Raw genomic sequence first — 24137 nt, forward strand, 5'->3', positions numbered from 1 at the left:
CTTATACATAAAAAGCACGATTAGGGACAAAGTGAGACTTCCTAGAGTGAATTCTCCTAATTTTGCTCTCGGGATAACCGGCAGGGTACAAAATGTAACCCTCGTTATCCTGAGGCATGGGAGCCTTGCCCTTAACAAAGTTAGACAATCTTTTAGGAGGGGCATTAAGTTTGACATTGTCTCCCTTTTGGAAGCCAATGCCATCCTTGATGCCAGGGCGTCTCCCACTATAGAGCATGCTTCTTGCAAATTTAAACTTTTCATTTTCTAAGTCATGCTCGTCAATTTTAGCATCTAATTTTGCTATATGATCATTTCGTTTTTTAATTAAAGCCATATGGTCATGAATAGCATCAATGTTAATGTCTCTACATCTAGTGCAAATAGTAACATGCTCAGCGGTAGATGTAGAGGGTTTGCAAGATTTTAATTCAACAACCTTAGCATGTAATATATCATTTTCACTCCTAAGGTTAGAAATAGTAACATTGCAAACATCAAAGTCTTGAGCCTTAGCAATCAAATTTTCATTTTCATCTCTAAGGCTAGCAAGAGAATCATTTAATTTTTCAAACTTAGCAAGCAAATTAGCATTATCATTTCTAAGATTGGAAATCGAATCATCACAAATATTAGAATCAACCATAGCAATAAGTTTAGCATTTTCATTTCTAAGGTTGGCAATAGTATCATGGCAAGTGCTTAGCTCACTAGATAATTTTCCACATTTTTCTACTTCTAGAGCATAAGCATTCTTAACCTTAACATGCTTCTTGTTTTCTTTAATAAGAAAGTCCTCTTGGGAGTCCAAGAGATCATCGTTCTCATGAATAGCACTAATTAATTCATTTAATTTTGCTTTTTGTTGCATGTTAAGGTTGGCAAAAAGGGTGCGCAAGTTATCCTCCTCATCACTACAATTATCCTCATCACTAGAGGTTTCATATTTAGTGGAGGATCTTGATTTTACCTTCTTCTTTTTTCCATCCTTTGCCATGAGGCATTTGTGGCTGACGTTGGGGAAGAGAAGACCCTTGGTGACGGCGATGTTTGCGGCATCCTCGTCGGAGGAGGAGTCGGTGGAGCTCTCGTCGGAGTCCCATTCCCGGCAAACATGGGCATCGCCGCCCTTCTTCTTGTAGTATCTCTTCTTCTCCTTTCTTCTCCCCTTCTTGTCGTCGCCACTGTCACTATCACTAGATAATGGACATTTAGCAATGAAATGACCGGGCTTACTACACTTGTAGCATACTTTCTTGGAGCGGGGCTTGTAATCCTTCCCCCTCCTTTGTTTGAGGATTTGGCGGAAGCTCTTGATGATGAGCGCCATTTTCTCGTTGTCGAGCTTGGAGGCGTCGATGAGTGTTCTACTTGATGTAGATTCCTCCTTCTTTTCCTCCGTCGCCTTGAATGCGACCGGTTGTGCTTCGGACGTGGAGGGGCCATCAAGCTCGACGATTTTCTTTGAGCCTTTGATCATCAACTCAAAGCTCACAAATTCCCTATTACTTCCTCGGGAGTCATTAGTGTATATCTAGGATTGCCACGAATTAATTGAACTTGAGTAGGGTTAAGGAAAACAAGTGATCTAAGAATAACCTTAACCATTTCATGGTCATCCCATTTTTTGCTCCCGAGGTTGCGCACTTGGTTCACCAAGGTCTTGAGCCGGTTGTACATATCTTGTGGCTCCTCCCCTTGGCGAAGTCGGAAACGACCGAGCTCCCCCTCGATCGTCTCCCGCTTGGTGATCTTGGTCACCTCGTCTCCTTCGTGCGCGGTCTTTAGCACGTCCCAAATTTCCTTTGCGCTCTTCAACCCTTGCACCTTATTATACTCCTCTCGACTTAGAGAGGCGAGGAGTATAGTTGTGGCTTGGGAGTTGAAGTGTTGGATTTGTTCGACCTCCTCCGAGTCGTAATCCTTATCTCCCTTCTTTGGTACCTGCACTCCATACTCAACAATATCCCATATGCTTTTGTGGAGTGAGGTTAGGTGATGCCTCATTTTATCACTCCACATAGAATAATCTTCACCTTCAAACATAGGTGGTTTGCCTAATGGAATGGAGAGTAATGGAGTGCATCTAGAAATGAGAGGATAGCGAAGGGGCATCTTACTATACTTCTTGCGCTCATGGCACTTTGAAGTAGTGGAGGCCGATTCTGAGCCGGAGGTGGAGGGTGACGAAGAGTCGGTCTCGTAGTAGACCACCTTTCTCATCTTCTTCTTCTTGTCACCCATCTGATGGGACTTGATGGAGGAAGAGGATTCCTCCTTGTGCTTGTGGGTGGACTCCCTTGAGTGTGTTCTTCCCGAGCTTGCGGATTTGTCGCCGGTCCCGAGATCCCTCTTGGCGGATGCTCCCGACATCACTTCGAGCGGTTAGGCTCTAATGAAGCACCGGTTCTGATACCAATTGAAAGTCGCCTAGAGGGGGGGGTGAATAGGGCGAATCTGAAATTTATAAACTTAAGCACAACTACAAGCCGGGTTAGCATTAGAAATATAAACGAGTCCGAGAGAAAGGGCGCAAAATAAATCGTGAGCAAATAAAGAGCGAGACACGATGATTTGTTTTACCGAGGTTCGGTTCTTGCAAACCTACTCCCTGTTGAGGTGGTCACAAAGACCGGGTCTCTTTCAACCCTTTCTCTCTCTCAAACGGTCACTCGGACCGAGTGAGCTTCTCTTCTCAATCAAACGGGACAACAAGTCCCCGCAAGGACCACCACACAATTGGTGTCTCTTGCCTCGATTACAATTGAGATGATCACAAGAAAGAATGAGAAAGAAAAGAAGTGATCCAAGCGCAAGAGCTCAAATGAACACAACAAATCTCTCTCTCTCTAATCACTAAAGCTTTGTGTGGAGTTGGGAGAGGATTTGATCTCTTTGGTGTGTCTTGTATTGAATGCTATAACTCTTGTATGGTGTAGAAGTGCAGAAACTTGGATGCCATTGAATGTGGGGTGGTTGGGGTATTTATAGCCCCAACCACCAAAAATGGCCGTTGGAAGTGTGTTGTCGCATGGCGCACCGGACAGTCCGGTGCGCCAGCCATGTCAGCAGATCGTTGGGGTTCGACCGTTCGAGCTCTGACTTGTGGGCGCTCTGGGCTGTCCGGTGGGGCACCAGACAGGTCCTGTAGACTGTCCGGTGCGCCAACTGCGCGTGCTCTGACTCTGGCGCGCACTGTAGCGCATTGAATGCAGTTGCAGATGACCGTTGCGCGCAAAGTAGCTGTTGCTCCGCTGGCACACCGGACAGTCCGGTGTGCACCGGACACTGTCTAGTGACTCACCGGACAGTCCGGTGCATTATAGCGGAGCGCCCTCTGAATTTCCCGAAGGTGAAGAGTTCAGCCTTGAGTGCCCTGGCGCACCGGACACTGTTCGGTGGCACACCGGACAGTCCGGTGCGCCAGACCAGGGTGCCTTTGGGTTGTCTTTTGCTCTCTTTGTTTGAACCCTTTCTTGGTCTTTTTATTGGTTTATTGTGAACATTTGGCACCTGTAGAACTTATAGACTAGAGCAAACTAGTTAGTTAAATTATTTGTGTTGGGAAATTCAACCACCAAAATCAATTAGGAAAAAGGTGTAAGCCTAATTCCCTTTCAGAGGCAATCCTACCAAGACCGGTCCAAGCACCCTGGACGACAACGCAGGTGGGGAAACACTGGCGGCAGTGAGCTCTCTCTCTCTCTCTCTCAGCGGTGCTCAGCAATGGCGTCTACGACATTCGGTACACTATGGCTTGGGAAGAGACGACCGAGGGAGATCCAGGGCCGTGCTTTATGGGCCAGAGCAAGTCCGCGTCAGGGGAGTAGGTTTGTTGTGGCATGACGTGGAATCCTCGACGACTTCTGTTACGCGAGCGTGACTCGCGACCTTGGTGAAGAAGAATGTCTGACGAGCCGGACCCACATGTAATTTACTTTAGGGGAAGGGGTAACACTGGCGAGCGGGGCCCAATCGTCGGTGGGACATCCACGGGTATTGGGCTGATGCAAAGAAGAGAGGGTGATGGCCGAGTGATGGGGGAGCGCAAGTGGGCCGAAAACAAGGTAGCAGGGCCAACAGTGCTTTATTCCATTTCTCTTCTTTTCTTCTATTCCTTTCTCTTCTATTTTTCCAAATTCAAGGATTCAAAAAAATTTAAGTTTCTGGTTTGAACTTCAAATTCCCAATTATCAAACACAACCCTAATGAGAATATAACTTCTACTATTTGCATTAATATATTTTTTCTATAGTGTATGTTCTCTCCCTTCCCTTCTCATATATTTTCTATTTCCATTTTCAAATTCTAATTTCCTAACTTAAACTTGTCTCACAAATTTGAATACAAATGCAAAAATTCAAGAACTTCATCATGAGGTGCATATTTCTGTATTTATTTATTTTGTTATTTGACTATTATAATCCCATAATTGAATATGCACAAGGAAAAGGAAACCAAATAATCTCCAAAGGTTCTATAATCCCAAAACACCCACTTATAAATATATTTATTTATTTTATTATTTTCCTTATACAACTTTTTGGGTTTTACAAGCATGACCTAAAAACAAGAGCCAAAAGCATGGTCCAGCACGAAATAATATGTGACGGGTTATCATGACCTAAAGGAGGGTCTAGGACGGGCCTCAAATCTTGGCGCAACGGGCCCAGCACGACTCTCATGCATGGGCCGACCTAGCCCAATGAAGATTGTATCGTTTAATTTCTTTAATTTATTAACCTATCAATTTTATATGATTGTAATATTTGGACTTTATGTGATCAAATGATGTTCATATTGTTTAATATATTTAATTTAATAAGTTATGGACTTTATGTAGTTATAATATTTGGACTTTATGAGTTCAAATAATGGGTCGGGCTTGGACCGGCACAACCTGATGAAGGAACAACGTGCTTTAGGGCTTGACTGAGCCACTGTCTCTACTATTTAAACTGGCACCTCACATACCAAAAGTATTTTGGACCTTCTTAGCCTGAGTCAGTTTGGCACGAAGCACGATGGACCTGATCCGCCCTGAACCAACCCATTTCCCAACACTACGTGTCTCCCAAGCCACGTCTGCCTCAAGTAGTGAGCTCGCGAGAGAGAACATAAGTGAGACTCTCTTCAATTGTCAACTCTATAATTCTCCATCTATATCTCACTATCCGCCACGTCAGCGATCTCTTTTCCCCTATATCTTCATCCTTTAGAGCAACTCCAAGAGATCATCAAACAAATGTTCTCCAAAACCTGGTATTGGGGGTTGTTGAAAAACAAATGATGCTAAAAAAATGTGAATGAACAACATGATGTTAAAAACTGATCCCTCAAATATTTAAATCGCCAACTTGGGCCACATATTCACGTAATTAGGCCCAATACCAAGGTTTCGCACAATTCAGCAGCGCCGCCACATGGAGCCGCCGGCGAGGAGCTGAAGAAAAATATGTGTTACAGTTCTTATGCTTACAACTTTGATGCTTAAACCTTAATAAAGGCAAACTGAGACTGCAACCATTTAAGTTAACATTCTCTAAAACGATGGAGACGCCACATGAAGGCAAAGCCACATACAAGTTGGATAGATTTCTCCATTATCGGCCATCTGCCTATGGGGGACCTAGCATCCGATGGATTGCGCTGGCCGATTCAGAGTAGTGTTGCGAGTAGAGAGCATCTTGCGCTGTCAGAAGTTGATGCACCTCCGCCTCCGCCTCCTCTGTTCATATGTATCCCACTGCCTCCATTGCTGCCACTGGAGCATATCCCGCTACCACTGACGCTTCCCGCCATCAGAAACAACAAAGCTGCGCACTGGTGCCAGAAATAGCGCGCGAAACAGCTAGAGCACGTGCTAGGGCGATTGGGGAAGGATCTGACTCGCGAAAATATGCGGGAGGGAGAGTCACAAATTCGAGATGTGAATCTTTTGGGAAGAAGATGAACAAGATGTTGGAGGCATAAAAACGTTTCCTGCCCTGATAAATGCTTCCAAAGTCCTTTTACGCCTTCTCTTGGATGTGCTCTTACAACGATTTTCCCTACACTGTCCTCCTATACCACACTACAACCATAAAATATCATTTTTTCATACCTATTTAACATTTAATAATATTTTTTTTCTCAAATAACAAATACTGTAGAGCAACAATATCGAGGGAAAAGGGGCTGGTTGACATTCAGTCATTCACCCACATCCAGTGTGTTCTTGCGTTGGTGCCCAAGCCGGTAGGAGAGATCGTAGGGGTCGTAGGGTCACCGATGTAGCGCAAGGGAGCTCCCAAACATCTACATTGATAGGGGATTGCTGCGTTAAAGAGAATCTTAGAGGGAGCTTAGGGAGAGATGGAGCTAACGTGATTCCACATGTGTGCATACCACAACAATACATATGGATATGGCACTAGATCCATTTAGCTTATTTTCAGCAGCTTATTCATCCTCTATACCTATATTTAAACTTCAATCAACAAACAATGCGGTCTACAATGTAAAAAATATAAATCAATATATTGGGTGATCATATAAGTGAACTGGACACGATCGTAGACGGGTTCTAAATAGGTGATTTGGCACTATAATAACACAATATAATAAATTTGAAGATTTAAACTGTTGGTCAGAGCTGAATGATATAATAGAACAAGTTATTTTCAAACAACTGATTTACTAATTTATGGATATGAATGATATAGTTAAACATGTTTGAGAACAACTAATTTTTGCAAAAAATGTTTATATTGAAGAGAGATATTTTTTCTTGTTCGAATCTAACAAGGTTCCTAAAAGCCCACCAAGGCCATCCGACCACCGCAGCCTAAATCACCTTCCGTCGCCAGCTCCTAGAAACCCCTCTCCTGCCCGGCCTCCTCCCTCTCTCATCCGATGGGCAAGTCAAGCAAGAAGGCGGCCGCCGTGGCTGCAGCGCCAGCGGCGGTGCCCAAGGGGAAGAAGCGGGAGGCGGAGGACGAGATCGAGATGGCCGTGAGCGCGAAGAAGCAGAAGGCGGCGCCACCGGCGAAGGCCGTGCCGACGTCCAAGAAGGACGCCAAGGAGGACGCCAAGTCCAAGAAGCAGCCGCCCCCCAAGAAGGCTGAGAACAGCAGCAGTGACTCTGAAGAGGACCCCGAGTCCGAAGAGGAGGTATGCGATGATGCCTGTTCTTGTTTCTCTCGTACCTATGGCGGGTTTTTTGAATGAGATTTTTTTATTTGTAGAATTTTTATAATTTGATTGAGTCGGGGAGGGCAGACGGAGATGAGGAGTTTGACGAGGACGAGGAGGACGGGTTCGAGTTCGGTGACGCTGACGAGGCGATGCAATGCGTGGTGATGGCGGAAAGCAGCACCACCGCCGCGGCGCTGCGTGCTCACACGCAGGACTACGAGGCGCTAGCTGCGCACAAGCGCAAGGCCCTTGCCGAGGAGCAACCCCAGAGGTAAGGAATTTTCCGATTGCTCCTGCCAATACTTAAATGGTAATCTGTATAGACATGCCGGCAATGGGCAAACACAATTTAGTTGCTCATGATCTATCTAGTACATTTCAGCTTAGATGTTTATTGAATGTAACTTTATGCCACACAAATCTTATTGCTCAACCAATTCCATTTGGTAGTAGTACTAGTATATTTACTAAACCTTGCCTTTTGATGTTGTGGCACCTATCTATTTTAATGTTTCAGTATGCTTCAGTTCCTTTCTGTGTGGAGCTCTCATGATCCTCTATGGTTGGATGTCATTTTTGAAGTATTTCTCTTGGATGTCTAATGTTTGCTTTCTACACATTGTTTTATAGTTAACTGTTTTATGCATTTGTGTGACCATCATGTAATTTGTTACAAGGAACTGTTCTTTTAATATATATGTTTGCAAACTCTTGGTCATCTTCTAGGGAGGAGGGTCCCAAAAGGCCAAGACCGGACCAACTTTCAGAAGCAGAAGCAGCAACCATGTTCGACCAACTGATGGAAGGCTTTGGTCTTAGGCGTAAAAGAAGGTCAAAAGATGTATGCTACACCGTTTCTTAAGTCACTTTACAAATTCTGCTAGAATTTCCTCGTGGTATTGAATGCATGATGAGAATATATGAAGTACATTTCCATACATCCTCTAGGAATCAAGTACATACCATTAGACCAAAACTATCTTGGAGTTCATTAAATGTAGAATTCCTCGGTGTAGAGAATTAGGAAACACCTCACACCCATTAAGGGAGTGGTGACTTTCATATATATATATATATATATTCAAGATATGACCTGGAGTACAAGTAAGATATACACATATCTCTAATACCCCCACAGTCACAACGGGAGGGAACTAGACACAAATACTAGACCTAAAGTCACTAAACAATTGTATAGGCAGTCCCTTAGTCATGATGTTCGCAAACTAATGTGTCGAAGGGACATGTAGCACTTGAACTTGCCCAAAGCAACTGTCTCATAGACGGAGTGGATGCCGATCTCAATATGCTTTGTGCGACGACGATGAATCGAATTGTTGGTCATAAAGATTGCACTGATGTTGTCACAATAGACAATGGTCGCCGAGGGAATCGAGGTGTGAAGCTCCTGGAGCAACTTACATTCGTCAACTACATGTGCAATAGCCCAATACTTAGCTTCTGCACTTGAATTGGACATTGTAGTCTGTCGTTTTGAAGACTAGGAGACTAGATCAAGTTGCTGCCGAGGAAGACACAAGTCTGAGGTAGACTGCCAAGAGTTAGGGCAACCTTGCCTAGTCAGTACCAGAGTAGGCAGTGATGGTTGACACACCACCGGTGCCTAGGTGAAGACCTACATGGAGGGTGCCCTTCACATAGCATAGGATGTGCTTGACGAGGGAAAGATGCGCGGCTCCCATGGGTCGTGCATGGAGAGGCAGAATTGTTGAACAACGTAGGCGAGGTCAGACCGATTCAGCGTGAGGTACTTTAGAGAGCCAACCAAACTCTGGTACTCCAAAGGATCAGCGACAGGGTCACTGTTAGTTGCAGACAACTTGGACTTAGTCAACTGGTGTCACCGTGCTAGCCATGCTAGCTTTCTGGAGCTGACCAACAACATACTACCTCTTTGACAGGAGCAAGCCTTTGGTGGAGCATGTGGAGATACCACCAGTGCCAAGAAAGGGGTGGAGAGCGCCAAGGTTTGTCATGGCGAACTCAGAGATGAGATGATTAGTGACGCGCCATAGTAAAGCAAGAGAGGATGTTGTCAGTACATTGTCATCATCTCATCGATGTAGAGCAATAGGTAGGCGACATCACCTTGATTTCATAAATAGAGACATGTTTGACTTCACCATGGAGAAACCGTGCTTGCAGATGTACGTGGAAAAATGCTGATGCCACATGAGAGGTCCCTACTTAAGGCAGTACAACGACTTCTGCAAGAGGCAAACCGCTTCAGGGCTAACCAGTAGTAGTCTCTTCGAGATCGTCATGAAGAAACAACCTACTCCCTTTAGATTAAAGCCTCATGTTCTGACTGCTGCAGCTACAATCCATAGAGACAAAACACTGTACAAACAGTAGAAGTCGGTACAGATTAAAGCCAAGCGAACAGGATGAAAGGCATTCTCATCTCAAGTTAGTGAATGGGCCGCTGCCGTGCGGAGGAAATGGTAAGTATAGCACAGATGGTGCCGACTTGACAACTGGACTGAAAGTCTCATCGTAGTCGATGTCGTGCTACTGAGAAAACCCTCGAAAAACCTATCGAGCCTTCTAGCAGCAAGGGAGCCATCAGAGTGGAACTTGTCCTTGAATATCCACTTGCCCATTACGATGTTGGTGCTATGGTGCGAGGTACGAGGCGTCAGGTGTCGGAGTTGATGAACTCCTGATACTTGTCTGTCATAGTAGCACATTAGTTGGGGTTAGCCAACACATTGCGATAGTTGCTAGGAAGTGGATGTCAACGTGGTAGAGAGATCTCGATAGTTAATAGGCTGCACAATGCCAGTCTGTAACCGAGTCAGCGCCCATTAGTGGAGGGGAGGCAACTGCCTCGTTCCTTATATAGGTCGTGGAGGCGGTGCAGGCGGCTGCACCACCACAGAGGTGACCCTTTGAGAGGGCAAGGGTTCGTGACCCGTGTTAGGCAGTGGAGGCAAGCGGGTGATGTCACAGTGAGGCTGATCGGACATGCTAGTCGGTGTCGCGGGAGTGGATGACCTAGCTTCGTACGCTGTAGGCGACAAGGACGAAGGCGAATAACGTTAGTAAACCTTGCCACTAAAGCGATAGTTAGCAGGAAGTGGCAGGAAGTTGCTAAGAGCGTGATGCCATTGCCATCAGATGGACAAGACAACAAGACTGGACTAGCGGCGATGGCATTTTTGTTGTTGCAATTTTACCCTTTTTTCGTAAAAAGTTTACTTTTGGCCCAGTGGAAGACTTATTCTCGTTTTGGACCCTTTGCTCAAGCCACAACGTCGAGATAACACGGCTCAGTGCCGTGACTTATGGCGCTGAGGTATGGGACGCTGTGCTGCGCTGGCGCCTAGCTCGCCACTGGTCATGGTGCCGAGCTTGCAAAAAATACAATAATAACCATTCAAAGTTTAATGTCATTCTATTCTGTTTCAGGTCTTAACAATAGGTATCAACAAAATAATAACCTGTTTTCTCTTTTGTATGACTACTATCTCACCTTCCTGATTGAGCAAGATAAATCTTTTGTATGGTTCTTATATACATGTTACATTTTCAATACCTTACGTTTAAATGTATGAATGACTATATCATTTAAGTCTCGTGGTTTGTGGGAAGGACAACAACATCTGCTGTCTGTCTTTGCTGCAGTGGACAACACCAATCCTTTTTTGGTCTTTCCTTTAGGACATCTCCTTTTGTGGAGGTGTAGGACAGCAGGCAGGGCAACACAACAGCAGGCACAATATATCCTTTCCTTACTGCAGTTTTGATTGCTTTAAGGAACAACATGTTGGGTAGAGGACATCAGTGCATTATTGCAGTTCTTTTGACTAGAGTACACCATCTTTGTGTAATGTTTGTGCAGTTTGTAGGACATCATATTCACATATCTAGGAAGCATATGCTGCAGCCCCTTGGGCTATAAATATGTATCCCAACCCTTAGATGAGTATGACATTGTATAGTGTTTGAAGAAGTAGTTGAAAAATTGCCCCAACTCGTAGTGTCATCCTCTCAATGAGTGTAAGTGTCATATTGCTTACAATTGGTATCAGAGCCAAACTATCATGCAGCCTAAACATCTCTTCCTCATCTCCTTCCCGCGCATCTCCCCATACTTAGCCCGCAACAAGAGCTCCAACTGTTCTTCCTCTCCTGTTTGGACGAGCAGCCTTTCGTCTGAGACAATCTCTTTCACACGTAGTGACCCCTCACTAGCACACCATATCCCTACGCTCGGTCAATTCAAGTGCGCGGTGCCAGCAGGAGACCGAGGTCGCTGCGGCACAAGAAAGCGAGCGAGCAATAGCAGCGGCTGCAGCGACAACGGCGAGGGCAGCACGACTGGCAGCGGCAGAACTGGCAACAACGAGAGTGGAAGTAGAAGCAGCGGAGGCGGTGGATGATACACGTGCGGCGGCGGCACAACCCGAGGCTCTACGCGGCAGTAGCGCCGACAACTCTGTTTCTGATGACGACAACACCAACAACGAGCTCAGGCTGGCAAGGCAGGCAACGCCAAGAAAAGGCGACACAATGGGCAGCCGCACATCCCCATGGGGGCGCGCGCGACGACAGCCTAGATAGGCACAGAAGGCGCGTGACGGTAGCCTAGACGGGCGCGAACGCGCCGGGGGTGCTCCCTGTGGCGACGGTCAGGTCGATGAAGGTCGCGGCCTCTACAGGCGGCGTAGCTCTCCCTCCCCGGATCGTACCATGGTAATCGCGGGGTTCAAGCCGTTGTTAGGGACATCGGTCCCGACGGTGGGTGGCCTACCCTCACCAAGACCAACTACGTCGAGTGGGCCACGGTGATGAGGGTACGACTCCAAGTTCGCCACATGTGGGAAGCAGTTCGGTACATCGATGTTGACTACTACGCTCATCCACGGGCGCTGGATGCCTTCATTGTTGTAGTCCCACTCGAGATGCCGTTTACTCTTTCACAGAAGCGGACCGCCAATGGGGCCTGGGACACCATCGCTGTGACCCTCATCGACAGCGACCGTGCTCGCAAGACCACATTGTAGGCACTTCGTAAGGAGTGGGAGAACCTGACCTTCAAGTCAGGTGAGGATGTTGATGACTTTGCTCTCTGCCAACACTATGTTGTAGAAGATGGTGCAGTTCGGCGACGACACCTACGATGAGGGAGCTGTCGAGAAGCTATCTTCCGTTGCATCCCTAAGAAGTATAAGCAGATCGCTCGCTCGATCAAGTCTCTGCTAGACCTCTCCACGATGACGATCGAAGTTGTGCTAAGGTCGTCTCAAGGTCGTCGACGGCGACGAACAACAGTGGGAGGCCTGTCACCCATCAACGAGAAGCTACATCTCACGCGGGAGCAGTGAGAGGCCTGTCGGGGTGACAAGAAGGGGAGTCCTCGACATGTGGCCCCAAACGTGGCTAGCCGTGAAAGGCACGCGGAGGAGCCTAGGCCGGTGCGTGAGAACATGCTGAGGGTGGTGCCCGCGGAAGCGCCCAAGGCGACCCCGTCGGCAACAAGAAGCCGACACGAGACGACGACTGTCACAACTGTGGCAAGCTTGGCCACTAGGCCAGGGACTATCGACAACCATGACGCGGCCAGGCCAATGTCGCATAGGCAGAGGCAGAGGCAATCATCAACTATCTCCAGCGGCACCGGCCGCATCGACACTCCACCTTGATGAGCTGAAAGCACACGCTTTCCTCGGCGATGGCTCCAACAAAGACATGATCGAAGGATGGTGCCTCGACATCGGCGCCACTCATCACATGACCGGCCGACAAGAGTTCTTCACTGAGCTTGACTCTAGCGTCCGAGGCTCCGTCAAGTTTGGGGATGCCTTCGGCGTAGGGATCAAGGGCGTCGGCTTAGTTGTCTTCATCGTCACGTCTGGTGAGCACATGTTGCTCACCGGAGTCTACTACATCCCCGCGTTGAGGAACTCTATCATCAGCTTAGGACAACTGGATGAGAACGGTTCATACGTGGAGGTCGAGCACGGAGTCATGAGGATCTGGGATCCATCTCGTTGCCTTCTTGCCAAGGTACGCGTGAGTCCAAATCGGCTTTACATCCTCAACGTGAAGGTGGCACAACTTTGCTGCCTTGCTGCTCGTCAGGACGATGGGGTATGGCAGTGGCACCAACGCTTCGAGCACCTTAACTTTGAGGCCCTAAAGCGGCTCAGTAGCAAGGAGATGGTACGAGGCCTGTCGTGCCTTGACCATATGGAGCTGTTCTGCGATGTCTGCGTGTTGACAAAGTAGAGACGACTCCCCTTTCCCAGCACTCGAGCTTTCGAGCCGTGGGGAGGCTCGAACTCGTGCATGGAGACGTGTGGCCGGGTGACACCAGCCACACCAGGAGGACGACACTACTTCTTGTTGCTCTTCGACGACCTCTCACGCTACATGTGGGTGATGGTCATTGGCAGCAATGGAGAGGCTGCGAACGCCATTAGGCGTGTGCAGGTCGTTGCGTAGGCGAAGTGTAGTCGCAAGCTGTGCGTGCTGTGCACCGACAACGACAACGAATTCACAGTAGCTGAGTTCGCGTCGTACTGCGCGGATGAGGGCGTTCAGCGCCACTACTCCACGCTGTACAACCCGCAACAGAACGACGTTGTGGAGCGGCGCAACCAGACAATTATGGGGATGACTCGTGTTCTCCTCAAGCAGAGGGGTATGCTTGTTGTCTTCTGGGGAGGCAGTGGTGACAACAGTCTACATCCTCAACCGCTCGCTCACCAAGGCACTCAATTGGATGACACCGTACGAGGCTTGGCATGCGCGTAAGCCGACTGTCTCTCACCTACGAGTCTTCAGCTGCCTCGCCTTCACCAAGGAGCTTGGCTACATCGGCAAGCTCGACAACAGGAGCACCCCAGGGGTGTTCATTGGCTACGCGGAGGACTCGAAGGCCTACCACATCAAATCTTCCAGGCGTGATCACCCTTAAGTGGGTGTTCAAACTTAAGAGAGATAAAGCTGGCGCCATCATCAAGCACAAGGCTCGCTTGGTGGCACGCGATTTCTTGCAGAGGAGGGGATCGACTTCGATGATGCTTTTGCCCCCGTGGCATGGATGGAATCCGTGCGACTCCTTGCGCTAGCAGCTCAGGAGGGATGGCACTTTCATCACATGGACGTCAAGTCGCCGTTTCTTAACGACGACTTAAAGGAGGAGGTCTATGTACACCAGCTGCTAGGTTTCGCGATCCCTGGCAAGGAGGACAAGGTGTTGCGCCTGCGCAAGGCCCTCTACGACTTGCAAAAGGCACCGAGGGCATGGAATGACAAGCTGGATTTCACCCTCAAGAGGATGGGCTTCATGTCATGCCCACACGACGCGACCATCTATCAGCGGGGCAAAGGAGAAAATGCCCTGCTCGTGGGTGTCTACGTCGACGACTTGGTGATCACCGGCGCTAAGGATGTAGAGGTGGCAGCGTTCAAGGAAGAGATGAAGGCCACCTTGCTGATGAGTGACCTGGGACATCTTTCCTTCTACCTGGGGATTGAGGTGCACCAGGGTGACTCTTGGATCACACTTCGCCAGACGGCCTACACCAAGCACATTGTTGAGCTGGCTGGATTCACCAATTGCAACCTAGCTCTCACTTCGATGGAGGAGAGGCTGATGCTGAGTCGCGACTGCACGACGGAGGAGGTGGACGCTACATAGTATCGACGTATTGTGGGGAGCCTTCGGTACCTCGTCCACACACGGTCGGACTTGGCATACTTCGTTGGCTACGTTAGCCGGTTCCTGCAGCGATCGACGACGGAGCATGAGCAGGCTGTGAAGAGGATCGTTCGCTATGTTGTGGGGACTCTCGACCACAATTTCTACTACTCGAGGTGCCCTGAGGAGGCACACCTTGTCGGGTACAGCGACAACGACCACGTCGGTGACATCGACACCAGCAAGAGCACAAGCAGGATGCTCTTCTTCCTCGGGCCCTCGACAAGTGCCCCATCAGCTGACAGTCGGTCAAGCAGCAGGTGGTGGCCATGTCCAGCTGCGAGGCTAAGTACATAGCGGCCTCCACCGCTTCAACTCAGGCGCTCAGGCTTGCTCGACTGCTCGGTGATCTCCTCGGGAGAGACACTGGAGTGGTGGAACTCAGGGTGGACAGTCAGTCCGCTCTGGCGTCGGCCAAGAACCCCGTATTCCATGAACGGAGCAAGCACATCCAGGTGAGGTACCACTTCATCCATGATTGTTTGGCAAAAGAGAGCATCAAGGCGTGCTACATCAACACCATGGATCAGTTTGCAGACCTGCTCACCAAGACCCTTGGGAGGATCAAATTCCTTGAGCTTTGCTCCAGGTCCGGGATGGCCCAACTGTCCGACAAGAAGACACACAAGACTTAGGGGGAGAATCACCACCACCACTATTGCACAACTGTCAACTGTTGTTGCTTTTCTCTATTTTTTATATTAACTCTTTGATTGTTTTTTCTCCTTAGGCTGGTTGGTTAAATGCCTAAATCTGCATAGAGAAATATGAAAACCAAAATAGCATCAAGGATGCATGGATTTATTATTACGTTAGGGTCTTAGTGAAGGCACCTATTCAAATGGAGTGTTTGTTGAATGAACATTTGTATGGTATGATAGTGTTTCTCAACCGATTAATGTTTCTTGTGTACATTGATATATTAAGGACTATTTTTACGAGCTCGGCGCCATAGATCTTGGTTTTCGTCCACCACAAAAGATTTATCTTGCTCAATTAGGAAGGTGAGATAGTAGCCATTAGAAAAGAGAAAACATATTATTATTTTGTTGATACCTATTGTTAAGACCTGAAACAGAATAGAACGACGTTAAACTTTAAATGGTTGCTATTGTATTCTTGCGAGTTCGGTGCCATGACCTGCGGCGCCGAGCTAGGGTCCACGTAGGCGCCAGCGCAACACGACACCCTATACCTCGGCGCCATAAGTCACGTCGTTGAGCCGTGTTACCATGGCGCCATGGTTTGTGGCGTCGAGCAAAGGGTCCAAAAACACAATAAGTATTTCAGGGGGCCAAAAGTAAAGTTTTTACGAAAAAGAGTTAAAATGCAAAAAAATGGTGGCGGTGGATGGTGAAGTTAGTTTAGAGGTCCCCACTACTATATCAGAAAATAATCACACGCCTATCCATGGATCCTTAATAGAAAAACAAAAGGCGTCATATTCAATGGGGGCTGTGATCATCACGTGTAAACTGGCGAGCAGAAAGGAGAGTGTGCATAAGAGCGGGGGAGCACGCAAGCGGGAAGGAGGCATACGAGCAGAAGCGGAAACAAGGGAGGTGCGCACGTCTGCGAGGAGAGGAGGCCACGAGGGACGGGGCGGAAGGGGTCGCAAGAGAGGGAGGAGAGGCTGCAGGAGGCACATGGGAGATCGCAGTGGCTCAGGGAAACACGCGTGCGTATGCATGGGGTAGGCGGCCTGATGCGAGGTGGAGACGGGGCCAAGGATTTCGCGGCGTGGGAGGAGCTAGGCCCGGTAAGAGAACAAAAAAGAAACCCAGGTGATTGATACCATGTAGAGAATTAGAAAACACCCCACAAACTTTACACCCCAATCCACCTCAGTACATGTGGATTGAGGTGAATACTAAAGTATCCAAACAAAGCCTAAGAGAGGGCCGCTTTCATATATATAATCAGGATGCAACTTGGAGTACAAGTAAGATATATACATATCTTTAGATTTAGACTATACATATCTATAATAATATCGGCATCATTTATGGTTTGTGATGGTGCTTTCATTTTTGTCTCTCTCGCCCCTTCCCCCTCTGCCTAGAACCTGAATAATATTTTGATATTCTAAAAGTGTTTCGGAACTGACTGAGTTACCTGCCTGTTGTTTTTCATGCAACGTTCTATTCAGTTGAATTTAGTATATTCCCTTTCATTTCTAGTTATATTTGAAGATATATTAGCTGTTTTAAGCTCTTTGCCCAAACAGTTTTTGACTTATCATACTTCTGGAAAGCGGTTGTTTTGTAGATTATAGCACTAGATGTGTTATACTATGTTCAATGCAGTTGAGGTCTTCTTTTTGGAATCATATTTATAGCATTAATAAATTAGTAATTTTTCCTCATTTTCTTTCATTTTTATCAGGGCAAGAGAAGGGGAAGAAAGAAAGGAACAAAGAATAAGGGCAGTGCTGAAGTTATTAAAAAGTTGGGTGATGCTACTCTACTTTTCGCTGAAGAAAAATTTAACGAGGTCTAAGCTCTCACTTTGTTACTTATATAAGTTATAACTTTGACAAGTAATTTGATGCGTAGGTTGATATGTTACTTTCCCAATTCAATATAATGTTCCTACCAGCAAAGATCATCACTTCACTTATTTTCCTGCTTATTTATCCTGGGATTGAATTTCTGCACCTAAAAAAAATTTGTAAGTCATACAATAAATAATTGTTCTGCTGGATTGTTTGTTCAGACAACCAAGATAACTGCTGCTATCATGAGTTTTTTTATGAATTGAAGTTGCCATGCATATAGCAACTAATCTGGCATTAAGCAGGTATATGACACTGCATTAGCCCGCTACAGACATCCAAACTCTTAGCTTCCAAATATTATTATTTCTATGTATGCTATATTCAATGTGAGCTAGTTTATCTAGTAGTTCACACCCGGCGTCTTTACCATTTAGCTTGTGTGGTTAATTAGACCTAGTGACCTTGTATGGATGAAAACGGTCGGAAACGGTCGATAAACGCTAAAACCGTTTCAATTTTCATTTTTTATTGAAAATGAAATAAAAAACGGTAACTCCAGAAACAGAAACAATATCGGAATTTCGGAAACATCGAAAACGAAAGTTCGGCACGGAAAATATACCAGTAGCGGTCGGAATTTAAAATATGATCGGTAATTGGTAAACATAAAATGAAAGAGAAGAAAATCCTTTATGACTGAAACTGAAATAACATAGAATGAAAGAAAAGAACTGAAGGAAGTAGCTATTCAGGAAGAGTGTAACAAAGGAGCAGTACAACACTAGAGTCTAGATCTAGAGCAGCTAGCCTAGCACTTAGATAGATAAGAGCAGAGCAGTATACACTATTCATTAGATTGTAGAGGCTGTAGAGCACACAACTCTGCAGTTCTTGTGGCAGATTGACAGCACACATGCAGTTCTTAAAGCGGTAAGGCGAGACAAGGCGTTGGACCACCGCCTAGACGCCTTATCTATCTAAGAACCAGCAAGACAGTAGCATGGTGAGGAAGAAAAAGAAAAAACGAAAAAGGAAAAAGAAGGAATGGGGTAGCAGGCCCAGCCCACCATCTAGCCCATATATCTTCTCCTGCTGCCCTCCTTCTTTAGCCGATGGAACCACCACCGCCTCCGATTTGGTGTCGCTGCCCCCGATTCGAGCCGCCGCTGTCGATTCAGGCCGCGGCCACCCCGATTCGAGCCGCCGCCGCCCATATTTAGCCGCTTCCGCGCCTATTTGGGCACGACCGCCCCAATTTGGGTCGCCGCCGCCGCCCCGATTTGGTCGCCGCCACCTCGATTCAACGCCCCCTTCCTCGTCTCCCTCTCTCTTGCTGGTTCTTCGCTGGGCGACGCGACGCCTAGCTACTTTTGGGCGCCTAGACGCCTAGGTGATGCCTTAAAACTATGCATGTATTATTGACTTCAAGAGGGATGTATTATTGAAAGGTGCTTGCCCATTATAGATCCCTCCCTCTCGAAGTCAGAAACACCTTTCAGTGAGTATTTAATTTGAGCAAGCACATTATAGATGGAGATGTACAGTTCCTCAAAGATCAAATGGCCTCACATGGTCGAGTTTGCATTCATGTGGACAATCACATCCGACAGGGGCAATCTGTGTAAATGTAACCCATTGTTATTGAGAGCACCTAGAGCGGGGTGAATAGGTGATCCTACAAAATTAACTTAAAACAACACAAATTTGGTTTAAAAATGAAGTTAGTGTAAACTAAAACCAAGTTTGAGTAGAGAAGAAAAAAAAGGAAAAGTCCTCTTCACTTGATTGCTCTTCCAAGATATGAATTATACTAAGAGCAATATCACAAGTGAAGTTGAGAACTTAGGAAGAAAGAAAATTGCAAGGAAGTAAAGGACAAGTGAGACAATGATTTTTATCCCATAGTTCGGTAAGTCTACATCCACGTTGTGGTGTCCTCCTTTGGACAAGGGTTGCACTCAACCCTCTCAAGTGATCACGTAGATCAAACTTGAGTGCCACAGTATATCAAAAGTGTTCCCGTTCGCAAGGAATCTCCGCAAGTTGGAGTCTCTTGCAACCTTACAAAAGATCAATCTTACAAATCAGAGTAAGCGAGAGAGAGAGAAAATACACACATAAGAGCAAATCGCAGCAACACGCGCAAGAAACACAAAGACAAGAGCGCGAGTACACAATATCACAAGAACGACTCATAACTGGCGCTTGAATCTCACTAAGAACCACTAGAATGCGTTGTTATAGTATGTCGGAGTGTTGGTGTGCTCTTGTTGTACTTGTGTGCAGAATGGAGGCGCCTAGGGGCTCCTTTTATAGCCCCAAGTGGCCTAGGAGCCGTTGCCTCCTTCCTTAGAAAGCTGCAGATCTGGGCTGTTTGCGGGCACACCGGACCGGTCCGGTACACCATCGGACCAGGTCCACGTGCTCTAGTCCGCCACGTGCCCCAGTTTGGGATCTGATTGGGTGCCTTCTTCATCTGGCAGGCATCGGACCGAGCCTATCCGTTGGCTCACCAGTGCGCAGAGAAGCCGACCATTGGAGGCGGTCTGGCGGCACACCGGACCGTGAACAATAGAGGTCCGGATATTTTTAATAAAAAATCCTGAGACCAAGTAGTTTGGCCAGGACGAACGGACCCGGTCCAGACTAGACCAGATAAGGCTCTTTTGAGCCTATCTCCGCTAATCCTTTTGGACTTTTTTTGAGGTCTTCCCTACGACTTAGACAAACATAAATATCATGTAATTCAATTGACTAAGTGTGGGAAACTTACCTCTTCTCCATGGTTTCACCAGGATTTTCAATATGGCTCAATACAAGTCCAAAATGCACTTTTCTCTACAAAAGAAGTTAGAGACCGAATACAAGTGCAAAATACATTGTAATGGGCACGTGCAACTTGTCTAAACATTAAAACTTGTTGGTTTTACCATTTTACCCATAGTTGCACTTTATGGCCCTATTTCATCTCATTTGGACTTGATCTCTTCAACTTGCCTTCAAGTAGACCTGTGCTCCCACTCAAATCAACTTAGTTAGTCCAACTTGGTGTGTTGGACATTTAATCACCAAAACAGGTAGAAATGACCCTATGACACATTTCATTTTCAGTTATGTACAATGGTCACCTGGAAGGTGGACGATTGAGGTGGCCGCGATCGCAAGTGAGGTGGACCGGACGAGCTGGGAGCCGGAGCGAGGTGGTCGCGCGCGATGATGAACCTAGAAGCCTGCACGACCACAGATCTGGGGGCGCTGGTTGCCTGAAACAGAATCAGCGGCAGGCAGACACGAGTGGGTTCAGGGGAGGGCAAGGACCAGACGATGGCGAGTCGGCGAGATGGCGAATCAGTCGGACCTGGTGTGGAGAGACGACGACTCGGTGAGCAGTCTTGCTGTGGAGGGACGAGGACGACGACACAATGAGGTGGTCTTGCTGTGGATGGACGAGGATGACAGTGCAACGAGGAGGTCCTGCTGTGGAGGGACGAGGATGACAATGTGGCGAGGTGGAGGAACAGGGACGGCGACGTCATGGCGAGATGGAGGGAGGGCCGTCGATGGCTGCTGGTGGCCTGGCGGGCAGCGACTGTCACACGTTCGAGACCGAGAGCTTTAGAATCAGACCTAGGGCTGTTGCCTGTTGCCTCTTGCGTCTTGCTTGTTGGGCTGCAGATTGGAAATGGCCTGAATGGCTGCACCGTTGTGGCTTGGGGACAGGCGGAGGGGGACAAACAGGTCGAATAAGTTGGGCTGTGCCACTATGGACCTATTTTATTATCGAAAAATTCCGAGACCTATATTCGGTAAATTCCGACTAAAATCGGTAATCGATAAAAATGGTCGGTAAAACTCCGCACCAATTTCGATACAAATTCTGGCTACCGATCCCGTTTCCGAAAATACTGTTACCGATAAATCCGATAAAAAAAATCAGGAACAATTTCTAGAATTTTGAAACCGTTTTCATCTCTAGTGACCTGTATGTAGGGCTGGTAATGGATCGCGATCCAAATGCTTCTTCACAAATTGACAGGACCCTAAATAAATTTTAGTTAAAAAATGAATGGAAATAGAGCCCGATCCTAACCCGATCCGATCCTTAAATTTTATAGTGTAAAATTTAGAGCCCATTGTCACCCCTGCCTATATGTTTTTTGACCTAAAAACTGTAGGGGAAGCCCATGCAGTGGCACGATTATATTTTCTCTCGAACAACGCAAGTGATCTGTATGTCATTTCATTTAAGGAGAGAAACAAAAGTCTGACAAAGCCAGACAGGTAACAAGGAACACAACTCACACCCACCCACCTAAGGACCTACCAAGTGGTCTTAGGGTTTAGAGTCCCCTACAATGGCACGATTATATAAATATATAAAAACAAGAGAGGTTGTACAAAGAGTGGTGGAGGAAAAAAGGGAAGGGGATCAAAAAACCAAACCTCAAAAACCTAGACTAGCCATAACCAAAGGAGAGAAGAAAGATGAGGAAGAAGAGGGCAGGGAAAACCACAAGCAGGACGCAAGCTAAGAGGGCTAAATAGCAAACTATAAGGCAGGTAGCCATAAATTCACTGAAGTCTTCAAATTAGTGACCTGTATGTTGCTCTGTAGGTGAACTCTTTTGCATCACCTCACTAGCATGTCAATTGACTAGAGATGTAAGAAATGGTTTCTGTAGAGCTTTGGATTGTTGAATACTCAGCTTGTTTTATGATTTCAGGATTATTAATAGTAGTGTCTATTTGGTTTAGGTCCCATGAAACTCAAGCTTTTGAGTTGCATATCATTATATTAAGATTTAAGAAGAAAAAGAAAGGGGATTGGCCTTGTACAAAAATCCATTAATAAAATGCCTTTTAATTCATTAATAAAATGCCTTTTAATACCTTAACCTTTTAATTCTTCTCTAGCAAGTGTGCTCACCTCATCAAGGTTAAATAAAATGCCATCTAAGATAGGACTAGAACTGTTGTGGTGCTCTGATCTTCATTTCCATTTGGCACGTGACATTCTCTGGTATGAGTCTGCATCACTTGTATGCCTAGTATAGATTGTTTGGTGGACTTGAGAAACTGATTGTGCCTACTGCAGTGTCATTGATTTTTAGGATAATATAAATGGTTTCTTTGTGATGTTTCTCTAGCATTAACATTGTGCTGATGTCCTTTGTTCTAGGCAATACCTATACTACATGAGATTGTGCGAATTGCACCAAATTTGTCAGATTCATATTATCTACTTGGTAGCATTTATAGTGAGATTGGTGAACTAGATAAAGCCATAAACTTCTTGATGCTAGCTGCATATGTTTCCCCAAAGGATGCATCTCTGTGGAAGAAACTTATTCCCTTGGCAAAGTGAGTTTACTTCATTGACCTTATTTTTTTTGAAGGAGTGTATTGATGAGTTTGCTTGATAGATTTTTGAAAGAAATCTTGCATACAAAGTTAAACGAGATGAAATTGTCATACATTGCTTGAATGTGGATGCACTTGTCATCAAAACTGTGATTTCATACAAAATTGCACATATTTAGATTATTTATTGCAATATAACCTTTCCATATCAGTGCAATGCTTGTTAGGTGAGTTACAACAATTTAATAGATTTAATTGTGTGGGCTAAAGCCCTTGTACTTAGTCGTCCTAATAGGCCCAATGTTAGGCGTGGCAGGTTGGCCTCATTGGCGGCAACCCCCTATACATGAGATCAAGACTGGAGTCCCCTAGGGTTGGGACTCTTCTCTGTGGGAAACCCTAACCCTGGATTAGGGTTGGGCAGTTAACTGGGCCAGACCCATTACAAAGGAGTGCAAGGGTAATTACACGGGGAAAACCCCAAACCCTAAACGGGTATCTAACATTCTCCTGTCCTGTATATATATGAACATGTACCCCTGATCTAAATCAATCTACAATTGCCTTACTTTCATGGAATCATGAGTCTGTGATCTTCCCTGATATCGCTTTCGCTCTCCTTCCAGCCGCCCCTGGCGCCATGCGCTGCTGCTCTCCTGCCAGACACGTGTTGTCGCTCCTTACTGCTACGTGTGCGTACCTCCTCCCTAGTCTGCGGCTCTGCGTGATGGAATAAGTCATGTGGTCAGCAGCAGTTGCAGTTTTGACTGCTGCAGGACAGCATGCAGCAGCAGTCTTTTGACTGCGCAGGACAGCATGCAGCAGCAGTCTTTTGACTACGCAGCAGCAACAACCTTTTGACTGCTGCAGGACAGCAACAGTTGCAGCAGCAGTCTTTTGACTGCGCAGGACAGCAGTAGCAGCACAACAGAGGACAGCAGTAGCAGCACATCAGTTTTTGACTGCACTTTAGTATCTAAAGGACAAAATCTGTATGCTGCGGTGTGTAGTGTAGTGTGTAGTGCAGCCCCTAGGGCTATAAATATGTGTCCCCAACCCCTCTAAGGGTATGACATTGTGTAGTGTTTGAGGAAATAAACAGAAAATTGCCCCAACTCATAGTGTCATCCTCTTGATGAGAGTTAGAGTGCCTCTACTTACAATTGGTATCGGAGCCAAACTATCCTGCAGCCTAAACATCTCTTGCTCATCTCCTTCCCACGCCTCTCCACACACTCAGTCGGCAGCAAGAGCTCCAACTGTTCCTTCCTCTCCTGCTCAGACGAGCAGCCTTTCGTTTGAGACAGCCTCTTCCACACGCAGCGACCCCTCACTAGCCCACCATGTCCCTACGCTCGGTCACTTCGAGTG

The 24137-nt window shown here is 46.6% G+C and overlaps 1 protein-coding gene across 2 annotated transcripts in view; it reads left to right on the top strand.

The window, feature by feature from the left end:
* The first annotated feature begins 6631 nt into the window (after positions 1–6631).
* Positions 6632–24137, top strand: part of LOC103652996 (general transcription factor 3C polypeptide 3) — a 68772-nt gene continuing 51266 nt past the window's right edge. The window contains exons 1-5 of one of the 2 annotated variants that reach the window (XM_008679976.4): positions 6632–7152; positions 7227–7447; positions 7903–8017; positions 17294–17401; positions 22585–22766. In XM_008679976.4, the coding sequence (XP_008678198.1) occupies positions 6895–7152; positions 7227–7447; positions 7903–8017; positions 17294–17401; positions 22585–22766 (884 nt within the window). In that variant the 5' untranslated portion in view covers positions 6632–6894. The remainder of the gene's footprint in view (positions 7153–7226; positions 7448–7902; positions 8018–17293; positions 17402–22584; positions 22767–24137) is intronic. The other variant, XM_008679977.4, reaches the window with a different exon arrangement.

This window comes from Zea mays, chromosome 4 (genome assembly GCF_902167145.1).
Source record: "Zea mays cultivar B73 chromosome 4, Zm-B73-REFERENCE-NAM-5.0, whole genome shotgun sequence".
Taxonomy (NCBI): Eukaryota; Viridiplantae; Streptophyta; class Magnoliopsida; order Poales; family Poaceae; genus Zea; species Zea mays.